Raw genomic sequence first — 23,472 nt, forward strand, 5'->3', positions numbered from 1 at the left:
CGGCCCAGTGTGGTCGGCCCCCGCAGCCCCTCTAGACCGCCGCTGGAGACCCCTGTACCGCCACCTCCGTCCCCCCACCGCGAACGTCGGCCCAGCCCGCCGCCTACCATCCAGGTCCTCGTCGTCCTCCGACTCGGTGTCCGTCTTCGCGTCGGCGACCAGGCCAGGGCAGGGCTCCAGACCCTGGGAGCCGGAAGGAGGGGCGGCGGGCGGGCTGGCGGGTTGCGAGCGGGCCTCGCGCAGGCGGGTGAAGTAGTCCACCGCGAAGTCGACGAGGTCGGGCGGCTGCTGCCGCAGCACTTCCACCGTGTAGCCCTGCAGCAGCTCCGTGAGCCCCGGCGGGATCTGGATGTGGCTCATGCCGGCGGCGGCCGCGAGGACAGGCGGGTCCGGGCCGCCGGCGGCCACTGCCTCCGCGCCCCGCCCGCGAGGTCTCCTCCCGCGCGACCCGGCTCTGGCCTTCCTCGAGCGGCGCCGCCCTTCGGCCGGGTGTGCGTTTCCAGGCCGTACGACCCTAAGCTACTACGGCCGGCCTGCTGCCGCCTCCGCTGTCACTGGGCAGCCGCCGCCGCCGCCGCCGCCGCCGCGGGGACCGACGAGCGGGCAGGCGGGACGGGCGGGGCAGGAGCCCGGGTTGTGACGCACGCGGCCGCGGGCGTGCGCGCCCCCGCCGACCGCCGGCCCCCAGTGCGCGTGCGCCTCTGGGCAGCCCGCCGGTCCCGTGCAGTCCCGCGTCGAGTCGCGGGAATGAGAGATCTGCCGGCCGAAGGGAGTCGTCAGTGCTTCCCACCTAGTCCTGAAGACCTTTCACATATTGTTTCAACATTCACTAAGAGCCTCCTGTTTGCCAGCACTTGGTAGGCTCCAGGGACACAGCCTAGAGCCAGATAGCCAGACGCCTGGCACACACATTACAACCTCAGTGTGGTTCCGGCTGTCGTGGAGAGCAAGAGGGCCCACTTTAGGGGGTGACATTCAGGCTGACTCCGAGGCCTGGACAGGATCCGACTACAGGAAAATCTTGAGGAAAGCTATCTGAACATAGAGGACAGCAAGAGCAAAGGGCTGGTAAAAAGTCAGGACCACCCTGGTCCCGGGGTGGAATGGTGGCATGACGATAGGACCTTCAGAAGTCTGGCAGGAGGTCTGTGATATGTCAAACGGGAAAGGCGTGGTAGATGGTAGGAGTTTCAGTGATATAGTAATTTGGGAGCCACAGGCAGAGAAATAAGCCTGGAAGAGTCACTAGGCCAAACATGTACCCTGAGAAACTGGAATAAGGCGCAGAGCAGGAACCACCTCTGGGTCTCTTCCTCCTCTTGAGCACTCCCACCAGGATTCTGCCAGCCTCTTCTCCCACACTCCACCCTGGGCCCACACCATTTGGTGGTGTTGAGCAGACCACAAGGCACTGTTACCTTTGCCCCTAGGGAGGGGGCATAGGTGAACTGGAGAGGCTAGGCTATTTCCCAAGTTGCCCCCTCCCCCCACACCAGATCGAAGGGAATAGAAAAAGGTGATTGTCCTGGGTCACAGTGCTGAAGAAAGTCCCAGTGGGCATAGGACAGAATCCTGCCTCTCCTTGCTAGGCCCAGACAAAGTGATGACCTTTAGGCTTGGGAACCTCCAAGGCATTTGGGATGGTTAAGCTCCACCTGGTAATTACCCAGTATTAATTAAAATAAGCACTAACACCTCTCATATTGGCTTGGCACACACCCAGGAGTTCAGTGCTGCTGGAAACTGAGTTTCTGGAAATAGGAGCAACCGATCCCCGCTGGTACAGAAGCCATCCACGCTCTAGGCCAGGCGAGGCTGTGATTCCAAACACCAGTGTCTCCCTGGACAAGTTCCTTGACCCCCCAGGGGAGTCTTGCACAATTTACTTTGTGAGAGCAGGGATAGTGTCCAATTTGTTTCCTGTCGGTTCCTTGCTACACACTGTTGGAGAAGGTTTACTGAATGAATTAATGAATGAATGAATGCTTCCACGTAGCAAGTGGAGTCAGTGAAACTGCTCTCCCGACCCCTGTCTCAGGATCCTTTTCTTTAAAGTGTGTTTCTGATCTCAGCCTATGAACACTTCACTAAGGATGGGCAGTAAGAAGCTAATGGGACAGGGTTCATCTGCTCTTGAGTAGACCAACCCTTCCAAGTTTTCCAGGAATCAGACCATACCCAGAAAACCTGGGTGTCACTCCCACTGCACCCACCACACCTGGGGATCTGCCTGCTTCAAACAATCCTACAACCAACCCTTTGGAAGGGCAAATTCACAACTCCACTCCCTTGCTTGCTCATTCTTCAGGTTTTATATGTTTTAAAGAGGGACAGGCGCCCGTATGGTTAGGACTCTCACCTCAGTTACAAAATAAGATAGAGGAAGGCTACTCTAGGGCTGATGACAGAGCTGGGTGTGGGCAGGTTCTCCCAGTCACTCCAAGAAACCTCCATCAGCCTCTGCCAGGAGTAGACTGGTTTGCTGTCAATTGCCCCAAGGCTTGGCCATCCATCCATCCAGCAAACATGACATTCAAAGAGCATCTTTGGACCTGGAGGGAATGAGGGCCACAGAAAGCAGGAACCCCATAGCTATTCCTTACCTGTCTCCACAGACCACCATGAGAGTAAGGACGGACAGCCAGCCTCCAGGCCCTACGTCGCTCCCCTCCCTAGCACCTGGTCCAAGAGCAGGGATCCATCTCTGCCCCTTCTGGGAAGCCCTTCTGTTGCAAATGGAGTCCCAAGGGCCGTCCATGAATGCCCAGTTGAGCTGGCCAAAGAAGAGTGCCTTAGAGCAAGAGAGAATACCAGGGCCCTGAATCCCTCATCTTCTACCCTTACCCTCCTAGGAGGTGCCTTCATTCAAGCCTGTCCAGCTCTACCACTAGAGGTTACCGTGGCAACCAAACCCACAGGCAGCAGGTAACTGGGAAACAGCTGCCAACGGTAAGTGATGGTGGGGAAAAAGGCAAAAACAGAGACTGTAGTAGAGAAGAGGAGGCCCCAGAGCACTGACAGGTGCTCAGCTCCAAGCGCCAGTCCTAGGAGTCACTACCCAGCAGGCAGTCAAATCTTACACAGACTGCCACACCACCAACCACGGGCAGACATGAACACAATGGGGCCAATTCTCAGAGATGTTTACAACTATGGATCATAGTAACACAGGTGGGGCACATGTTTTGCCCAACAGCAGTGGGTCTGGTGAAAATGAACATGGGTAGAGTACCAACTACTATTTCCAAAAAAACAGTGGATTTCATGTACTCTCGATAGGCTTATTATTTTAAAGGGTTTATTTCTCTTTCCAGGAAGAAGGAAAACACCCAAACTCCCCAGACTCCTCTGGAAGCCTGCTCTTGGCCCAGACCTCCCAGTTTATACGCCTTCTGCCCTGTGATACCCTCTGCCTACTGGGGGTGGGGGAGTGGACTCAGCCCAAGCAGCAACACCTCCCTCTTCTCTGCCCAAAGGGGATCTCTGAGCCACTCCAGTCCCCTACCTGTCTCCTGGAACCTGTTGGTCATCTGACCACCCCTGCATCCCAGCCCCTCTGGTCCAGTCTTCCAGCTCATTTAGTTATCTACCCCCCTCAGTTTCTGTTTTGCCTTAGAAGTGTTTATGAGCCTCTTGGACAGGAAGGCTTGGGGAAGTGGGCTATGTTTTCTCTGTCATCACCCAAGCTGTCCTTCAGCCTCTATAATGCCTCCCTCATGTGGCTACTGCCTTTGGTCCGGGAAGTCTGCTCTATTTTAACAAGCATCCATGCCCCAGGGAGCAGTTAATTCCCAGGCCACCTGTTTCTGCACCTGTGAGCCACCCCCTCCCCAGGACACTGTATCCCAAGAAAGTGTCAGTTTCTGCAGCGGACCTTGGGTCTGCCTCGGAGATCCTCAAAGCAAGGACAGAACCTGGGAAGCAAGGGAGAGCCTGGCTGGAGAGCCACAGGCCTATATGCTCACCAGAGCAGAGAAAGCAGAAAAGAGAGCCCTCAGGGAACACCTGGCCCTGGGGCTTTCCCAGTGCCTATTGGGACTGCGCTACCTGTGGCCTGACTGACAGGCCAGTGGCTGGGCTTTGACCCTGTAGTACAGACAGGCCTCCTGGAACTTGGGTCAAGCAGCCCCAGGACAGCCTCTGATAGCATCACAAGCCTTTCTTCAGGCCTGTGGACACCCAGACATCACTCTACTACCTGCACTCTATTATCAATCTGCCAATGATCTTGACAGATCAGCTTACCCTGTCTGAGCCTTGGCTTCCACATCTGAAAGTGGGGGTAAAAATCCCTACCCACTAAACATTGAGTGACATGGGGATAAAGAAGTAAGAACGAACCCATGGGAAGCTTAGAAAGGGCATAGGGGGTTCCAGCCTCAAAAGAACTGTAGGGAAAGAACTGTGGGTGGAGATGGTATGACCTTACAGCAGAAATGGCACTACTGTGGCTTCTAATAGGCTTGTTGCAACATCCCACTGTCTGCCCCTCACCTTTGACCCAGTTATACTCTTCTTTGTGCCTGGGTGAGGCTGTTATCACTGGCTGGTTGTTTTAACACCTGCTGTCTGGCTTCTCTACTTAATGCTGTCTGTGACAGAGAAATTGCTGAGGAGGGCCCCAGTCTTTCCCCCACCCTTACCCCCATCAGGGACAGAAGAGATATATCAGGAACAGGTGGCATTTCAAAGTGCATCATAAAAAGGAAGTACCAGCCAGGAGGGAGTTACTCACCATCTGCTCTGCTCCCTTCACAAATATGTCTCCTGGGGCTTCCCTATTTGACTTAACACCTATTGAACAACCAAAGGAGTGGAAGAATCTACCACCACTAACAACAAGGAACCAAAACTTTCCATTTTAAAATGGAAGCTGTTTCAAAGGGCAAATTATCCAGAAGCACAGACTGTAAAAGTGATCCTGAGCCATGGGAATGGCTGTCATTTGGCTGGAATGCAAATGCACTCACAGGGGCTTCCAGGCAAAAGCTGAGGTTGCAGGATTATCTCAAGGACAGGGTGCTGCCAAGAAGAGCTTCAAGAAACACATATGTGGCCTTCTCCAAACCAGTGAGAGATTAAATAAAGACATCCTGCAGCATGAGGGGGCAGGCAGAACACTGAATTAATCTTCCTAGGCAGAGGGCACACAATTTTCATCTCTAAACAATGTTTTTTGTTTTTACGTGACTATAATTCCTTTCTGGTCATCCAAAAATATCTTCCCAGGAATAAAGTATCCTTCCTTAAACCCCCAAATCTTCAGCTTCCTGCCGGGCTGGCCATGCCCACTCCCAGATGGGGGTGGGTCCCTGTCCCTTCACCCCCTTATGCAGAGTGATGGCGCTAAAGCCAAAGTCCAAGGGTCTCTGTGCAGTTGCAGCAAGGTGGGACGTACCAGCAGAACTCTGTGACTGCCAGATGGGACAATGCCAGAGAAGCCCAGCTCCAGCCACCAGACAAGGACAAATTAACTTGTCTCCCTTACCTCCTCTGGATGTACCTGGGCATCATGAATAGCCTAATTAGCAAAGCCTGGCTGGTGACATCAGATCACAGTGACCCCAAACTCATATGATAAGTCAGGATTGCTTTTGGCTTTTAGAACAATCATCTCTGTTAGCTCAGGGCAGAGAGGTGAAAGAATGAAGGGAAGGGTGCCGGCTTATACTGAGGACTATGGGAACAGTTAGCAATCAAGCCCCCCCACCCCACCCCATTTCCCTTCCCCATCAGGCAGTTGCTTCTAGGACAGTCAGGGAAGGCTGGACTAGCCAAAACTTCCTCCTCTTTCTCCTGCTGAAGCCCCTGCCTGAAGCCACCAAAGAAGGATACCAGATCCCTGACAGCCTCCACCAAGGCCACAGGCTGCCTGCTGAAATGACCCAGAATCAAAATAATTTCACACAGTGCAAAAATTAGAAACAATATTTATTGTTTCCTGTTAAAATAGGGCGCTCTCATGAGAAAAGAGTGTGTGAAAAGAGCCTTTCCTACACCCCAGGCTTTGTCACTTATCTCAGCAGGCTAGGACTGTTAATTCAAAACCCTTCTTGCTGTGTAGGAGGGAAAGCTCTCCATCTACTCCTGGGAAATTAGGCTACTGTAGTTTTAGTTTTGATTGCTTGTATGCATTTAAAAAGAAAAATCAACCTGACTGTTAACAGGCTAACTGTCCCTAGGCACATTTGCTCAGTCCACCCGGACAGAGAGATGTGGACCTGAAGTCCACATCCCCATGTGCAGGCCAGGATTAAGTGATACCCTGGAAATCTGGTGGGTAGGGATCGAAGAAAACACCAGCTCTTGTTCAGCTGGTTGAAAACATGCATCATGTCTCCAGCGAGAAGCTGAAATTCCCTCTTTCTCGAGTAGTATTTTGGGTGTAGTAGGGCCTGTAGTCAACCAGTAGATAGCTCTCTGACCATAGGTGGTATCTGGTCTAGAAGCTACTTCCTCCACCTCCAAATCCTCTTGAGATCCCTTAAATTGACATGAGTAAATTCAAGTTTCAAAATGGCACACCAAGTTGTACCAGGTAGAAGATGTCATTAAGGCAATGGTCTCAACAAGTCCATGTACAGAGCTCTGATCCCACCATTCCCCTCCCTTTGCCCTTTAGGACTGCCTAGTCCTGCCCACCGCTCCTCCTTCGTGATAGCCTCCACCATCCAGAAGCCTTGAGCAGCCTTCAGCCTCACAAGTTGGGGGTGGCCCAATTAAGGAACTTCATGGCAACTTCAAAGCCAAGGAAACAGGCCTGAGAAGGGGTTAGAAGGAAGAAAAAAGCTAGCAGGAGTTGTGACTATCGCAGAGACCCCAGCACCATGCTTGGCTGACCCTGTCAGGACCAGAACCCTTCCCTAACTTCATCAGAACCTCTCCCCAACTTCATTCCCACCCCAGGTCAGGGAATCAAGCTGTGCTTTGGTATTCCTGAGAGGGGAAGAAAATCCATGTCTCACAACTATCCATTTCTGATGACCTAGTCAGGAGATCAAAACCCCACCTCTCATGGGGCGCCTGGGTGGCTCAGATGGTTGAGTGTCTGCCTTGGCCTCGGGTTGTGATCTCCAAATCCTGGGATCGAGCCCCACGTAGGGCTCCCAGCTCAGCAAGGCGTCTGCTTCTCCCTCTCCCTCTGCCTCTCCCCCTGCTTGTGCTCTTTCTCGCTCTCTCTCAAATGAATAAATAAAATCTTAAAAAAAAAAAAAAAGCCCCTCCCCTCAAAGAATCCCAAAGACATCCCCTCCTGAAGCTTCAGGAAAAGAAGCAAATAAGGAGGCTCTGGCCAAGGGTGGGATTTGGGGAAAACTGAACCACCAATCCAATCCTAGGAACAAGCAAAAGTCAGCCCACCTAGACCTTGGAACCTGCTCTAAGCCCTGAAGGGAAAGCCTAGTCCCTGTTTTCCACTCACCGCATTGGCTGGAAAGGCTCGGATCATCACCGCATTGAACCCCTTATACAAGGATGTGACTCCTTCATTCTGGATCAGCTCTCTCAGCACATCTCTGAAACCATTAGGATATTTTCCAGGAGGTGCTGCGGGTGGAATCCAACTGTTAAGGCTTTAGGAAGCTTCCTGACCTGCCTATGGTGACCCACATGGAGACAATTTTATAGTCAAGTCTTCCTGCAGAGTCACTGCATCAGGAAGAGGACACCCTCCAGGTCATCTGGGACCAGTTCACAGACAACACAGTTCACCACCTTGGGACAAACAGACATAATGTCTGGATTACTGATGCTGAGGGAGTGGAGAGGAAGAATGAAGAATATAATAGTCCTTCTGCTCATGAGAAGGCAGCAGAGTTGATTTGACTGCTTATCTCACTTATTTTGTGTTTTGGCCAACAGGAAATGAATGAGTCTAGGGTTCCTAGAACACAAATGACTGCAAGGGAAAATGGTCAGACAGACGCTGGGTGCTGCTGTGGATAGTGAGTATCTCTAGGGCCCTAAGAGCTCTGCATCCCATGGGCAGCCAGTTCTGGTACCCACTCCACCCACATCTACCCCACTACCCTCCACTAACCAGTCTGGAAGCGGGACTTGAGCACGTCCGGGGGGATTGCCACAGCCCAGTTGAAGATCCCTGCGATGCCCCCAGCCACCAGGATCCGAGGCACACTGAGCTCACTGACACTGCACAATACCAACCACAGCCCCAGTCAGACAAAGGCTGTGAGTGAGGCATTCAGACCATCCCTCCCTCAGCAGATGGGGCAGTTAGAGAGAGGGAGAAACTGGCCAGAGGGAGGAGGTCCAAGGCCAGGGCTCCTGTGACATGGCAGCCACCACTCCTTGGAGGGGGTTTCATGAACTTGTTTCATATACTTGCTCCAACAGGCGAGGTACAGAGTAAGCAGTGTTAGCTGGGTTTCAGCAGCAAGGAGAGCAAAGTGGACACGGAGCCAGAAGCAAGCCCCACTCTACCTTCAGACCCACTCACAGTAAAGGGCAACCAACCCATGACCGAGCAAAGTGGCCTCTGAGTTCTTCTAGTCTCCTTACCTCTTTCCCTCTGGTGTGAGGATATTTTTCAGCCACTCATATGTCATGAAATACATCCCGCTGGCTGGAACATCTGTTAGGGGCAAGAAAGAAGTGAATTAAATGATATAAAATCCTCATGGCTTTCTAGAACTTAGAAGAGCCACACTTGGACTGGCCCTTTCAAGGTTTCCTGGGAAGTTCCTCAGCAGCACCTCCTATGTGCAGTAATCACTTTGCAGTAATTAGATGCTGCTTTGGGGCAAGCACTGGTAAGAGTGAGCACAAACACACATGACATCATTTCACCTTCAAAGTCCCCTCTGAGTGGTCCCCATGGACACACCCACTCCAAGTTACAACTACAGCTAGCCTCTGGCCTTCCTCCAAGCTGCCATGTCAGGACAGGGGTGAGGCTATGTCTGCCTCTCCTACTGCCTCCCCAGCAGGACGTGCCTCTCGAAACCAGGGAGAGCCCCACTGTCCTTAGTCACTCTTCCCCCCCACTCATCCCTCCAGCCACGATTTCTGTCTACTTGCCACTCCCCTGTAACTGCCACAATAGTGACTTGCATCCTTGAGGGCCAGCCTGCCAGAAGGATAGAGGTCCTCCCATCCTCATTGGTGTCCATGCTGGCCAGGGGTGAGACTGCCTAAAAAACAGGACACACCATGCCAGCCTTGTCAGAAGTGTAGCTTGTATAGTGCCAAGGCTAATCTGGGGATCCAGGTAAGACCCTCAGTGGCAAATCCACCTCAGATGAGCCCCCCCACAAGGTGACCTCAGGTGGAGAACCTAAAAGGTTACCTCGCATGAGGGTGAGCACTGTCCCTTTGTAGATGCCTCGGATCCCAGATTCCTGGTATAGCTTCTTTGCACAGTCCAAGGCCCCATGGTACTTGGTTTCTCCTGAAGAAGCCTGAATCTGAGAGGGAGGGAAAAAGTCATCAAGTCAGTAGCAGCAACATCCAAGTCAACAGACTCAGCAGGTTACAGAAGATTACAAGGTGAGTGTGGGAGTGGTCATTAGGCATTAGACCAATGAAAGACTTCACTGTCAAACTGGTAGTTATTTGGAACATAGAATATTGGTGGAAATCACTAGGAAATAAGGTTAAATGAAAATATCACAAAGTATGCACACACTGACAAGAAAAAGGTCAACAGAGGAGTTGGAAAATAAGTGGAGGAACTCTCTCAAATACAAGAGCATTCCCAGTAAATCTAGTTGGACGGTCATTCACTCATTCCTTCAATGAATATCCATTGAGCACCAAATCCATTCCAAGCTTTCACTGATCATGAAGCTCGGTTAAGGAAAAGTGAGCAGGAAATGGCTGTTCAGAGCTCTAAGTGCCAGGATAGAGGTCCTCTACAGAGCCAGGGGAGGGCCAAGGAGAAGCCCCCATACCAGTCTCAGGGACCCAGGGCCTAAGAAACAAGAGCTTGAGTAAGGCAGGCAGGGGTAATCCCAGAAAAGATCTGAGAGAAAGAACCCCATGCAAGATCCACATCGAGTACAGAGTGAAGAGGAATCATAACACACAGAGGCATCAACCAAAGAATAATTAAAGCTGGAGAGTTAAGCTTTAACAGTCCCAAGGAGAAACATGAAATAAATATATAAGTCCAACAATTTTCTTACATACTAGCAATAAAAATTTGAAAATAATGGGAAAGAATCCTATTCTAAATAGCAATAAAATATATGTGCATCAAGCAGTAATCGGATTTGCATAAATAAAGCTCTAAAGCACCTCCAGGGGAGATAAAAAAAGAGATGAATAAAACGAGTCATCATGCTGGTTAGGAAAGATTTCATTGGAAAGACATCAATTTTTCTAAAAATAATAAATTTAAGACAATGTCAATCAAGTAATAATGGCTTTTTAAAATATAACTTCCCCAAATGACCTGGGCACATGTAAACCTAGTATGTCTGAGGAATAGCAAGGAGACCCACATGACCAGAGGACACTGGAGCTGACTCACAGTGACATGGGGGGCCAAAGAGGATTGGTATGGAATTGACATGTTATTATCAGAATCTTCTCACCGTTACATGGTGAAGGTGACCTGGAGCAATGTGGATGCAAATGGAGGGACAAGAAGGGACAGACTTGGGATATGTTGAAAGCAAGCTTAGCTGTTCAACAGATGGGATATGTACAGTGAGAGAGAGAGAGGAATCTAGGATGACTCCTGTGCTTTAGAGCTGAACAACTAGAAGGATGGTGTTGCCACCAACTGAGATGCAGAAGGCTGTACGTGGAGCAGTTATTGGGGAAGACCAGGAGTTCATTTTTGCACATGGTGACACTGAGGTGCCTATTAGCATCCAAATGGAAATGTTGGATGAACTAGTCTGGAGTTCAGGAAAAGCCTGAATTAGAAATATAACTTCTTCCTGCTAACGTGCAACAAAAAACCCCAGGTGTTTGTTTATTTATTTATTTATTTATTTATTTATTTTTGGTGCAAAAAAGGTAGTTTTATTAAGGCATGGGGACAGGACCCGTGGGCAGAAAGAGCTGCCAAAAACCCTAGACGTTATTTTTAAAGCAAACATGAGAAGACTCTGGAAGTTTGGAGAAAAAGAGAGACTGGCTAGGGGACTTTGAACTTGAGGAATGACATGGTGGTGAGTTCCTTGGATTTTCTTTCTGATATATCTCAGACCTGGAGCTGAGGAAACTGGCAATCCAGGAACGCCAACAAGCATAGACCAGAAAGAAGGCCCAACAAAAGCCTGTGTTCTCTAGACAAAGGACCAAGAAAGGGACAGCTTAGAAAGATAAAAAATTTTTAGACAATAGGGGCGCCTGGGTGGCTCAGATGGTTAAGCGTCTGCCTTCGGCTCGGGTCATGATCCCAGGGTCCTGGGATCGAGCCCCGCGTCGGGCTCCTGGCTCAGCGGGGAGCCTGCTTCTCCCTCTCCCTCTGCCTCTTTCCCTGCTCATGCTCGCTCTCTCTCTCTGTATCTCTGTGTCTCAAATGAATAAATAAAATCTTTTAAAAAAAATAAAAAATAAAATAAAAAATTTTTAGACAATAAACACTCTACTCCAGGCATACACCATAAAAAAAAAAAACAAAACAAAACTGGGGCCTCACTCCACACCAGCAAACACCAAGAGGGGAGCTTAGACTTCCACCCTTGCAGGGCTCTAATAAGGCACCCAACATGCTGCCAGGGTGGAGTCAGAGAAGGCCAGGTAGGGAACTAGGACTTTCATCCCTGACAGCCGGTAACCAGCACCCTCTTATCCTATGGGGTCAGTGGAGACGCCAGAACTCCCACACCCACCCAGCTGTAAAAAGAAGTGCCCCACCCTGAGGTGCCAACAGGGGCCAAGTAGGAAACCTAGACTTCTATCTCCACCTAGCAGTAACAAGGCAGCATTCTTCCCTTTCCTGCTGGAAGAGTCAGAAAAAGCCAGCTAAAATAGAAAGTTTAAATAAGATCCACAGTCTCAACATAATATGCAAATAACCAGGTTTTGATTGAAAAATCTCTCATCACACCCCAAACCAGGTAGATCTCAAAGTGAAAGGAAAAAGACAGGCAACAGATGACAACACGAAGATAACAGAGACATTATTATTATCTGACAAAGATTTGTTTTGTTTTCTTTGTATTTTTGTTTATCCGACAAAGATTTTAAAGCAGCCATGGTAAAAATCCTTCAATAAGTAATTATAAATATGGTTGAAACAGATGAAAATATAGAAAGCCACAGCAAAGAAATAAAGTCTTAGCCAGAAATAGAAGATGTAAGGAAGAACCAAATGGAAACCATATAATTGAAAAATACAACTGGGAAAAGGAAAGGAAAGGAGAAAAGAAAAATATAACCAAAATAAAAAGCTCAATGGATGGCCCACTCAAGAGCAGAACAGAGGGGCGCCTGGGTGGTTCAGTCGGTTAAGCGTATGCCTTCTGCTCGGGTCATGGTCCCACAGTCCTGGGATCGAGCCCTGCATCGGGCTCCCTGCTAAGCAGGGAGCCTGCTTCTCCCTCTCCCTCTGCCCCTCCCCCCTCCCCCCCAACCCCCCAACTCATTCTCTCCCTCTCTCTCTCTGAAATAAATAAAATCTTAAAAAAAAAAAAAAAAAGAGCAGAACAGAGGCAAGAGAGGAAAAAAAATCAACTGGAAGACACAACAATGGAAAATACCCAATCTGAACAGGAAGAAAACAGACTGAAATAGATTGAGCAGAACCTCAAGACCTGTGTGACTATAGGGGCGCCTGGGTGGCTCAGTCGTTTAGTGTCTGTCTTCGGCTCGGGTCATGATCCCAGGGTCCTGGGATCGAGTCCCGCATCGGGCTCCCTGCTCGGCGGGAAGCCTGCTTCTCCCTCTCCCACTCCCCCTGCTTGTGTTCTCTCCCTCGCTGTGTCTCTCTCTGTCAAATAAATAAATAAAATATTTAAAAAAAAAAAAAAAAAAACCTGTGTGACTATAACAAAAAATCTAGTATTTGTGGCCTCAGGGTCCCAGAAGGAGAGGAGAAAAGAGGACAGGACTGAAAAGGTACTTGAAGAAATCACCGCCAAAAGCTTCCCAAAACTTTCCCAATGTGGCAAAACATAAACACATAGATTCAAGAAGCTGAGCAAATACTAAACAAAATAAACCCAAATAAATCCATGCAACGACACATCACAAATGAACTTCTGAAAACTAAAGAAAAAGAAAAAATTCTTGGGGTGCCTAGGTAGCTCAGTCAGTTAAGCATCTGATTTTTTATTTTGGCTCAGGTCATCTCAGGGTTGTGAGATAGAGCCCCGCATTAAGCCCCGCTTAAGATTCTCTCTCTCCGGGGCGCCTGGGTGGCTCAGTTGGTTAAGTGTCTGCCTTCAGCACAGGTCATGATCCCAGGGTCCTGGGATCGAGCCCCACATCAGGCTCCCTGCTCAGCAGGGAGCCCTGCTTCTCCCTCTCCCTCTGCCGCTCCCCCTGCTTATGCTCTCTCTCTGTGTCAAATAAATAAATAAAATCTTAAAAAAAAAAAAAAAGATTCTCTCTCCTCCTCTGCCCCTCCTCCCTCTAGAAAAAGGAAAAAATCTTAAGAGCGGCCAGAGGAAAATGACACCCTACTTAAACAATCAGAATGACAACAGAAACTAAGGATGATAGAAAGAAATGGCACAGTATCTGCCAGGTACTGAAAGAAAAGAATTGTCAACCCAGAATCCTATGTCTAGCAAAAATATACTTCAGAAATAAAGGGGAAATCAAGCATTCTTAGATGAAGAAAAACTAAGAATTTGTTGCCAAAAGAAGACCTACCCTGAAAGAATAGCTTCGCCCAAAAAGTAGTGAAAGGAAGTTCTCTACACAGAAAACAAACAATGAAAGAAGGAATCCTGAAACATCAGGGAAGGAAGCAAGAACACATTAAGCAAAATTATGGGATGTTGCATAATGATAATATGAGGGACATTATACAGTGATAAAACGGTTAATCTACCAAGAAGACATAGTAATCCAAAATGTGTATGTAACAAACAAAAAAGCTACAAACTGGGGCACCTGGGTGGCTCAGCAATTAGGTGTCTGCCTTCAGCTCGGGTCATGATCCCTGGGTCCTGGAATCAAGCCCCGCCTCGGGCTCCCTGCTCTGTGGGAAGCCTGCTTCTCTCTTTCCCATTCACCCTGCTTGTGTTTCTTCTCTTGCTGTGTCTCTCTCTGTCAAATAAATAAAATCTTAAAAAAAAAAAAAAAAAGCTACAAACTATGTGCAACAAAACTGATAGAACTGAAAGGGGAAACAGACAAACCAACGATTATACTTGGAGATTTCAACCTCCTCTATCAACAAACTGGTAGAACACAAAGACCGAAAATCAGCAGAGATAGAGAAGAACTCAATATCATCAACCAACAAGATCTAATCGACATTTATAGAACACTCCACCAAATGACAGAAGAATACACCTTCCTTTCAAGTGCCCATGGAACACAGACCAAAATAGACCACGGGCATAAAACAAACCTCAAGAACTTTAAAAGATTTTAAATAATACAGAGTATGTCCTCTGATCACAATGGACTTAAACTAGAAATCAATAATCTCCAATATTTGGAAATTAAACAACACTTTTCTAAATAATTCAAAAAGGAAGTCTCAAAGGAAATTAGAAAACACACTGAACTGACTGGCAATTAATATATAAATTAGAGGTGCCTGGTTAGCTCAGTCAGAAAAGCATGCAACTGCTGATCTTGGGGTTGTGAGTTTGAGCCCCACGTTGGGTATAGAGATTACTTAAATAAGTAAATAAATTTAATATATATATATACATAAAAGTTTGTGAGACACAGCTAAAGGACTGCTGAGAGGAAAGCCATTAGCACTGACTGCATACATTAGAAAAGAGGAAAAGACTCAAACCAACCATCTAAACTCTCACCTCAAAAACTCTTCAAAAAAAAAAGCAAACTAAACCTTAAAAAGCAAAAGGAAGGAAATAATAAAGATATGAGCAGAAACCAATGAAATCGAAAATAGAAACACAGTTGAGAAAAATCAATAAAACAAAGAGCTGCTTTCTTGAAAGGATCAAAAACATTAACAAACCTCTAGTGAGGCTGGCAAAAAAGAAAGAGAAGTCACAAATTGCTATACCAGGAATAAAATAGAAGATACCACCACAGACCCTGTAGACGTCAAAAGGGTAATAAGGGAATACTACAAATACCTCTATACACACAAATTTGACAACATAGATGAAAAAACAAAAACAAACTACCACAATTTGCCCAACAAGAAGTAAGTAATTTGAATAGCCCTGTAACTATTAAGAAAATTGGATTCATAATTTTAAAACTCCTCCCAAAATCCCTAAGCCTAGTTTCATTATACAATTCTACAAAATGTTTAAAGAATTAACACCAATTCTACACAATCTCTCTCAGAAAACAGAAGAGGGAACACTTCCTAATTCATTTTATGAAACTGGTATTATCCTGATACCAAAACCAGATAAAATAATACAGAAAAAATGACAGATTAATATCTTTCATGATTATAGATATAAAAATCTTTAACTAAACATAAGCAAATAGAATTCAGCAATATATAAAAAGAATTATATAACATGTCCAGGTTGGTAGGGTTATTCCAGCAATGCAAAGCTGATTCAATATTTGAAAACCAGCTGATGTAATCCACCATATTAACAGGTTAAAGAAGAAAAATCACATAATCACATCAATCAATGCAGAAAAGTATCTGACAAAAGTCAATATCCATTCATGATAAAATTCTCAGGAAAAGAGTAAAAGAAGGTAACTTCCTCAACTTGATAAAGAGCATCTACAAAAAAAAGTACATCTAACATATTTAATAATGAAATAGTGAATACTAAGACTGGGAACAAGGCAAAAATGTCCATTCTTGTCATTCTGACTCAACATAGTACTAGAAGTTCTAGCCAGTGAAAGAAGGAAATAAAAGTTAAACAGATCAGAAATGAGGAAATAAGACTGTCCCTATTTGCAAATGACATGACTCTCTACATAGGAAATCTCATTGATTTTATTAAAAAAAAAAAAATCCTAGAACTAACAAGGAATTCAGGAAGGTCACAGGACATAAGATTAACATACAAAAATCAACTGTATTTCTATAAACTAGCTATGAACATGTAGATAACAAAATTAAAATTACAGTACCATTCACAATGCAATTTTTCAAAGTCAAAAAAGAGAAAAGACTTAGGGACTAATATAAGAAAACACGTACAGGACTTATATGCTGAAAACTACACAGTGCTGATGAAAGAAATTTAAAGTTCTAAATAAATGGAGAGATATACTATGTCCATGGATTGGAAGACTCAAAATAATAAGTGTCAATTCCATCCAAAATGACCTATAGATTTAACATAAATCTTAGCAAGATTTTTCTCAATTTTCATTTTTTTAAAATTTTATTTATTTATTTGAGAGAGAGAGAGAGTGAGCAAGAGAGATAGCACAAGCCAGGGGGTAGAGGCAGAGGGAGAAGCAGACTCCCTGCTGAGGAGGGAGCCCGATGTGGAGCTCAATCCCAGGACCTTGGGACCATGACCCAAGCTGAAGGCAGACGCTTAACCGACTGACCCACTCAGGCACTCCTTAATTTTCTAAATGATCCTAAAATTTATATGGAAATACAAACGAATTAGAATAGCTAGAACAAGTTTGTTTTTTTGTTTTTTTTAAAGAATAAAGTCGGAGGGATCAGTCTACTCAATTTCAGGACTTAGTATATGCCTATATTAATCAAGACTGTAGTATTAGTGGAGGGATAAACACAGAGATCAATGAAAGAAAAAAGTAGATCCACAAATATGCCCAACTGATTTTTTTTCTTTTTTTTTTTAAGATTTTATTTATTTATTTGACAGAGAGAGACCCAGCGAGAGAGGGAACACAAGCAGGGGGAGCGGGAGAGGGAGAAGCAGGCTCCCCGCTGAGCAGGGAGCCTGATGTGGGGCTCGATCCCAGGACCCTGGGATCACGACCTGAGCCAAAGGCAGACGCTTAACGACTGAGCCACCCAGGCGCCCCTGCCCAACTGATTTTTTTTTAAGATTTATTTATTTGAGGGAAAGAGCTTAAGTGGGGGAGGGGGAAGGGGAGAGGAAGAGAATCTCAAGCAGACTCTGTACTGAGCACAGAGCCCAATGGGCAGGGCTGCACAGGGCTTGATGTCACCACCCCGATATCACCACCTGAGCAGAAACCAAGAGTTGGGCGCTAAACCGGCTGAGCCACCCAGGTGCCCCTTAACAGAGTCTTTTGAGCAAACAATTTTAATTTGGGGGCACCTGGGTGGCTCAGCCGGTTAAGCATCTGACTTCAGCTCAGGTCATGATCTCAGGATCTTAGGATCCAGCCCTGCGGGCTCCACACTCAGTGCAGAGTCTGCTTGGGATTCTCTCTGCCTCTCCCTCTCCCTCTGCCCCTCCCCTTGCTCAAGCACACGCTCTCTCTCTCTCTCTCTCTCAAATAAAACAAATATATAAAATCTTTAAAAAAAGAGACTCTGTTAAGAGGATGAAAAAACTATAAACTGGGAGAAAATATTTGCAAACCATGTATATATCAAACCACTAGTATCTAAAATAAAGCACTCTCTCAAAACACAACAATAAAAAAAAAATCCAATTAGAAAATGGGCAAAAACATAAACAGACATTTCACCAAAGAGGATACACAGATAGCAAATAAGCATTGAAAAGATGTCCAACATCTTCAGCTATTAGAGAAATACAAATTAAAATGAGATATCACTATACAACTATCAGGATGGCTAAAATTAAAAATAGTGACAGCACCAAATGTTGTTGAGGATGCAGAGAAACTGGACCACTCATACATTGCTGGCAGGAATATAAGAAGGCATAGCTACTCTAAGAAACAGTTTGGCAGTTTCTTTAAAAACTAAACATGCAACTACCATATGACTCAACAATTTGTACTCAGGCATTTATCCCAGAGAAACAAAAACTTATTTTCTTAGAAAAACTTCTGAACACAAATGTTTATACCATCTTTATGCCTAATAGTAAAAAACTGGAAACAACCCAGATGTCCTTCAATGGATGAAAAGTTAAACACATCATGGACTATTAAAGAGGAATGAACAATTCATACACGCAACAATCTAACAAATCTCCAGAAAATTATGTTGAGTTAAAAAAGCCAAACGAAGGGGCGCCTGAGTGGCTCAGTCGTTAAGTGTCTGCCTTTGGCTCAGGTCATGATCTCAGGGTCCTGGGATCGAGCCCCACATCGGGCTCCCTGCTCCGCAGGAAGCCTGCTTATCTCTCTCCCACTCCCCCTGCTTGTGTTCCCTCTCTCACGGTGTCTCTCTCTGTCAAATAAATAAATAAAATCTTTAAAAGAAAAAAAAAAAGCCAAACCAAAAAACCTTACTTGGTAAGTTTATTGTAGTGTAATTCTATTTATATAACATTCTTGAAATTATAAAATTAGAGAAATGGCATACAGACTGGTCGTAGCTGGGGTAGTTAAGAACTGGAGTGAGAGAAGGGAAGTGGATGTGGCCATGGCATGATGGAAATGTTCTGTATCTTTACTGTATCAATATCAATATTTTGGTTGTAATATTATACCACAGTTTTACCAGATGTTACCTTTGTGGGAAAACTGGGTAAAGGGTACATGTGATCTCTCTGTATTATTATGATTTTTTCCTTTGTACTATTTTTTACAACTGCCCATAGATCTATAATTATCTCAAAATAAAAAGTTTAATTTAAAAAATACACAAAATTGGAATAAAGGTTGCACTGTTAAAAGCTCAAAAAATACACAAAATTAAATGACAAATTCAAACCATGAAACAGACTTGCCACATAATGATAAGTAATTAACAACCTTAATATGTCCAAAGCTTTTGTAAGTCAAAAAACAAATGCGCAAAGAACACAAACAGGCACTTCACAAAGGAAAAATACAAACAACGAATATTCATCAAAATAATTAACCTCACCACCACTTAAAAGCATGAAAATTTAAAACAATGCAACAATCAGACTGGCAGAGATTGTAAATTAGATGCTGCAGAGTTTGCTGGTAAGTGGTTGCTCTTCTATTACTGACTGGGATAGAAAGTGACAGGCCTTTATAGGCAGATCATTTGGTAATAGGTATTAAAAATTTTTTTTTTAGGGACGCCTGGGTGGCTCAGTCGTTAAACATCTGCCTTCAGCTCCGGTAATGATCCCAGGGTCCTGGGATCGAGTCCCGCATCGGGCTCCCTGCTCAGCGGGGAGCCTGCTTCTCCCTCTCCTTCTGCTGTTACCCCTGCTTGGCTCTCTCTCTCTCTCTGACAAATAAATAACTAAAATCTTTAAAACACACATACACTTTTTTCTTTAAAATATACACCTTTAGGGGCACCTGGGTGGCACAGGTAGTTAAGCGTCCAGCTCTTGGTTTTGGCTCAGGTCGTGATCTCGGAGTCATGAGATTGAGCTCCATGTCAGGCTCCATGCTCAACATGGAGTCTGCCTGGAATTCTCTCTCCCTCTCCCTCTGTCCCTCCCACTCGTTCTCTCTCCCTAAAATAAATAAATAAATCTTTTTTTAAAAAGTATACACCTTTAAACATAATAATTTCAAGTCTGGATAGTTACTCTAAGAAAATAATCAGGTACACATACAAAAACTTATTTACAAAGATCGTCACTATCATACATAATTTGTCATGCCCCCAGATAAGGGATTATTGGGTAAATGACAGCCATGTAATGAAATAATAGGCAGAACATGAAGCTTGAGAAAAATAACCACACAAAAAATTAGGATACATAAAATGAAAAAAGTGGGTTATAAAACTAATGCAGGGACACCTGGGTGGCTCAGTCGGTTAAGCGGCTGCCTTCGGCCCGGGTCATGATCCCAGGGTCCTTGCTCAGCAGGGAGCCTGCTTCTCCCTCTCTCTCCCTCAGCTTGTGCCCTCTCTGTCAAATAAATAAAATCTTTAAAAAAAATAAAAAATAAAATAAAATAAAACTAATGCATTATATGACCCCAATTTTATTTCAAAAGTTAATATTTCTTAATATACGTGTTTACCAAAAAGATTAGAATTAAAAAAGAATGCATAACAGTGGTTACCTCAGTGGGATGGTATCATGGGTGAGAAATACATTTTTTTCTGTGCTTCTTTGCATTATCAAAATTTTCTAGCAAGAATGGTGTGTTAAATCACTTTAGTCATTAAAAGAAAAAAGCAGTAATTTTTTTTTTGTTTTAAAAGGAGCCCCGGGGTGCCTGGGTGGCTCAGTCGGTTAAGCGGCTACCTTCGGCTCAGGTCATGATCCCAGGGTCCTGGGATTGAGCCCCGCATCAGGCTCCTTGCTCAGCGGAGAGCCGGCTTCTCCCTCTCCCTCTGCCTGCCTGCCTGCCACTCCCCCTGCTTGTGCTCTCTATCTCTCTCTCTGTGTCAAATAAATAAATAAAATCTTAAAAAAAAAAAAAAAAGGAGCCCTGTATGGTAAGGCAGGCAGCCAGTTCACACCCTTGGCCTGTGAAAGAGCCAGGGACTCCAAGGGCACTGAGCCTTTGGGCAACTGGTACAGACATAAGATACAATGGGCAGAAGCAGCCTCCCTTCCACCTCTGAAGAGACATGACTCACCTTTCAGAGTTCCTGAAGTAGCTGTTAATAAGAGTGGATAAGTCTGGAATGACACGTCACAGGTGTGACATTTTGGTTGGTTTGTTATACTGTCCTGGTTCTCGATTCTACTACGACTGCTTCCATGTTCCTGAAAACCTTGAAACTGTTTTGCACACCTGACCTGAAGCCTTTATAAAGGGTGAAAGGACATAAACATCCACACAAAATTGCACACTGAATGGAAAAGGCTAGCCACCTCCCCCCAGATCACATCCCCCCCACCCCAGATCCCATCCTTACCTGTAACAAGCACTTGATCCGTTCTCCAGGGGTCATAATTCCTGTGGTGAATACACCAGATAACATCCCAGCTGCAAATATTTGGGGGTAACTGTATTGAAAACAAAAACCAGAGGCAAGCACCTGTGACTAACCACCCAGGACAGAGGCGATCCCAGCAAAGAGGACGACTTTGTAAGAAAAAATAAGCACTGAGGGTTGGGGGATGCCCTAAATGGGTGATGGGCATTAAGGAGGACACTTGTTGGGATGAGCACTGGGCATTATATGTAAGTAATGAATTACTAAATTCTATTGCTTTAAACCAATACTACACTCTATGTTAACTAACTTGAATTTAAATTAAAAAGAAAAGAAAAAAAAGAAAAAAATAAGCACTTGGACTAGGCAGAAGCCCAGCAGAAATAAGTCATATTTTGCACAAAAGCCAAGTTCTAGGTATATTCTCAGTGCCAAGAGCAATATGAGCTTGGTCAAGAAGGGTACCTGCACACTCAGATGGCCTCACCCACGGGAGAAGCTTTATAGTGAGACACGGTTCCCTCCCCTGGGCCTGCCATGCATGATGACTATGGACAAGTTTTTAGGCTTCACTGAGCCTTGCTTCCCCATTTGTAAAATTCAGGGTTGTGGAAAAAAGCCTCTAACTCAAGATCTGGGTCTCAGTTGACCCCGGTTCCCCTCCAATCTCACTTCCTCTGGACCACCAAGGTCCTGAGAACATTTTAAGCCAAGACACAAGCAGGACAGCATCATGGCTGGTGGAGACAGCTGTGGCCACCTCCACGGGCTGAGGGGCAGCCAGGACAGTTGCAAGGACTAAGATGCTGAGAAAGGCCCAGACAGGGATGGTACCCAGACAGGCATGATGGGTTCTGTGGCCCTCTTGTGCAGGGAATGGTCCCCCAGTGGCCAGAGATACAGACCCTCACCTTGGCCCTCAAAGAATGAACCACACCGAGTATTCGGAGGAGTCTGAGGCTCCAGGCATCTATACCACCCCGCTCTCTGTGCGACCCCTAGCATCTCCTTTTCTTTCTGGGATTGGTAATACAAGGGTGGCCAGCAGGCAATGGAGCACAAAGCCATAATTAGTATTTCAACAGAACCCCCACAATTTAAAAAATGTTGCTAAAAATCTTCAGTTACTCTCCAGAGCCTCAGGCCCCTCCTGACCCCAAGCCTCTGCGAGCTGAGCCTTCAGGCAGGTCCCACCCAACAAGGAGCCCAAGATCTGGAGAGTAGATGTCAAACAGGGGTATGGAGACATCTACTGCAGGTTCTTCTCTCCAGGCAGGGCATCAGTTTCAACAGCCCTGTTTTTTCCATATTCTCACCCCAGGCAGGGCCCACACATATACCTCAGGCAGATAAGTCTACCACACAGGTTGACTGTCTAACAGTCAAGAGAGTTGCTCTCATGCATGGCCTCCTTCACAGGCTCAGTTCACACTACTATCCCCAAGAGGAGCCCTCTCTGCAACTGAACTTCCCCTCATGAGACCAACTGTTCTTTGCAGGACGCCCATACCCCACATTAGGCATACCCCCATCTCCTGGGAGTAAGGACTTTCCTCTGAATGGGGTCTCTGTGTGTGCACGGGGTACTCTGTAGACACTCTATGACTGCCTGGCCCGTTCTGCCACCTCCCACCCCACCCCAGGTTGGCATCTGTGAGTCTGGACCTCTTGGGCATCCACTCCACGGTCCTGGTAGCACTCATTTCCACACTATCCCTAAATACCACTGCAGGGAGGGGAACATGGCAGGGCTGATGTTCAGAATTTAGAACATGGCAAGATTATAGGAGTGGGGTCCCGAGTATCTTGACCTTTGCTCAAGCAGGAAGGCTGTTTCTTTGTACACTGATGTGATTGTACAGGGAATACAAGCCACAGGCCAAAGTACTAACAATGACCCCACTGGAGGTTTTAGTGCATGGTCCTGGTACAGGTAGGAACTGGCACATGAGCTAGAAGACCAGGTGCTCAGAGAGGACATGTGTCCATGAGATATTTGGACTACCAACAGTCAAACACAACTTCAAAAGGACCCCCCACATGTCCACATTTGTGGCCACCTGTGGCTATTTATAGAAGCTGGGCACATTCAAGGGTCACAAGGACTCCAGAAATAGTTTCATATTACAAGCATCTGTATCTACGTCCTAGACCCTTACTCAGCATGCTGTGGCCTGAAGTAGTGACAGAAAACAACCACATAGCACCCTGGGCTTCCTCCTTTGAGCTCCTGGATCTCAAGCCTGGCTAAGCCTCTGGGGGTTCAGTGCTGCCTGTAACTCCTCCCAGGAGTTGTCACCTTGCAAGTCTCAGACTGAGCCACCTTGCTATCCCACGTTTCCATTCAGAATTCCCCTGCATCCTAAGAAGCTGGTCTGATGAAAAGTACAGCACAGGGAATATAATATAGTCGATAATACTATAACAACTTTGTATGGTAGCAGATGGTGACTACACTTACCATCGGGAGCACTTCATAATGTGTGTAATTGTTGAATTACTATGTT

General features: G+C 46.0%; 2 protein-coding genes across 2 annotated transcripts in view; both read right to left on the reverse strand.

Annotated features, from left to right (window-relative positions):
• The window catches only part of PRKAR2A (protein kinase cAMP-dependent type II regulatory subunit alpha), a 111,578-nt gene extending 110,958 nt beyond the window's left edge, over window positions 1-620 (reverse strand). The window contains exon 1 of the mRNA XM_032411240.1: window positions 108-620. Within this exon, the coding sequence (XP_032267131.1) occupies window positions 108-360 (253 nt within the window). The 5' untranslated portion in view covers window positions 361-620. The remainder of the gene's footprint in view (window positions 1-107) is intronic.
• A 5,298-nt stretch (window positions 621-5,918) lies between these two features.
• Window positions 5,919-23,472, reverse strand: part of SLC25A20 (solute carrier family 25 member 20) — a 28,210-nt gene continuing 10,656 nt past the window's right edge. Inside the window, exons 4-9 of the mRNA XM_032411241.1 lie at window positions 20,945-21,035; window positions 9,305-9,422; window positions 8,518-8,590; window positions 8,039-8,148; window positions 7,421-7,545; window positions 5,919-6,760 (exon numbers count right to left, since the gene is read on the reverse strand). Coding sequence (XP_032267132.1) covers window positions 6,698-6,760; window positions 7,421-7,545; window positions 8,039-8,148; window positions 8,518-8,590; window positions 9,305-9,422; window positions 20,945-21,035 — 580 coding nt within the window. The 3' untranslated portion in view covers window positions 5,919-6,697. The remainder of the gene's footprint in view (window positions 6,761-7,420; window positions 7,546-8,038; window positions 8,149-8,517; window positions 8,591-9,304; window positions 9,423-20,944; window positions 21,036-23,472) is intronic.

The sequence above is a fragment of the Phoca vitulina genome, unplaced genomic scaffold (assembly GCF_004348235.1).
Source record: "Phoca vitulina isolate PV1807 unplaced genomic scaffold, GSC_HSeal_1.0 scaffold13, whole genome shotgun sequence".
Taxonomy (NCBI): domain Eukaryota; kingdom Metazoa; phylum Chordata; class Mammalia; order Carnivora; family Phocidae; genus Phoca; species Phoca vitulina.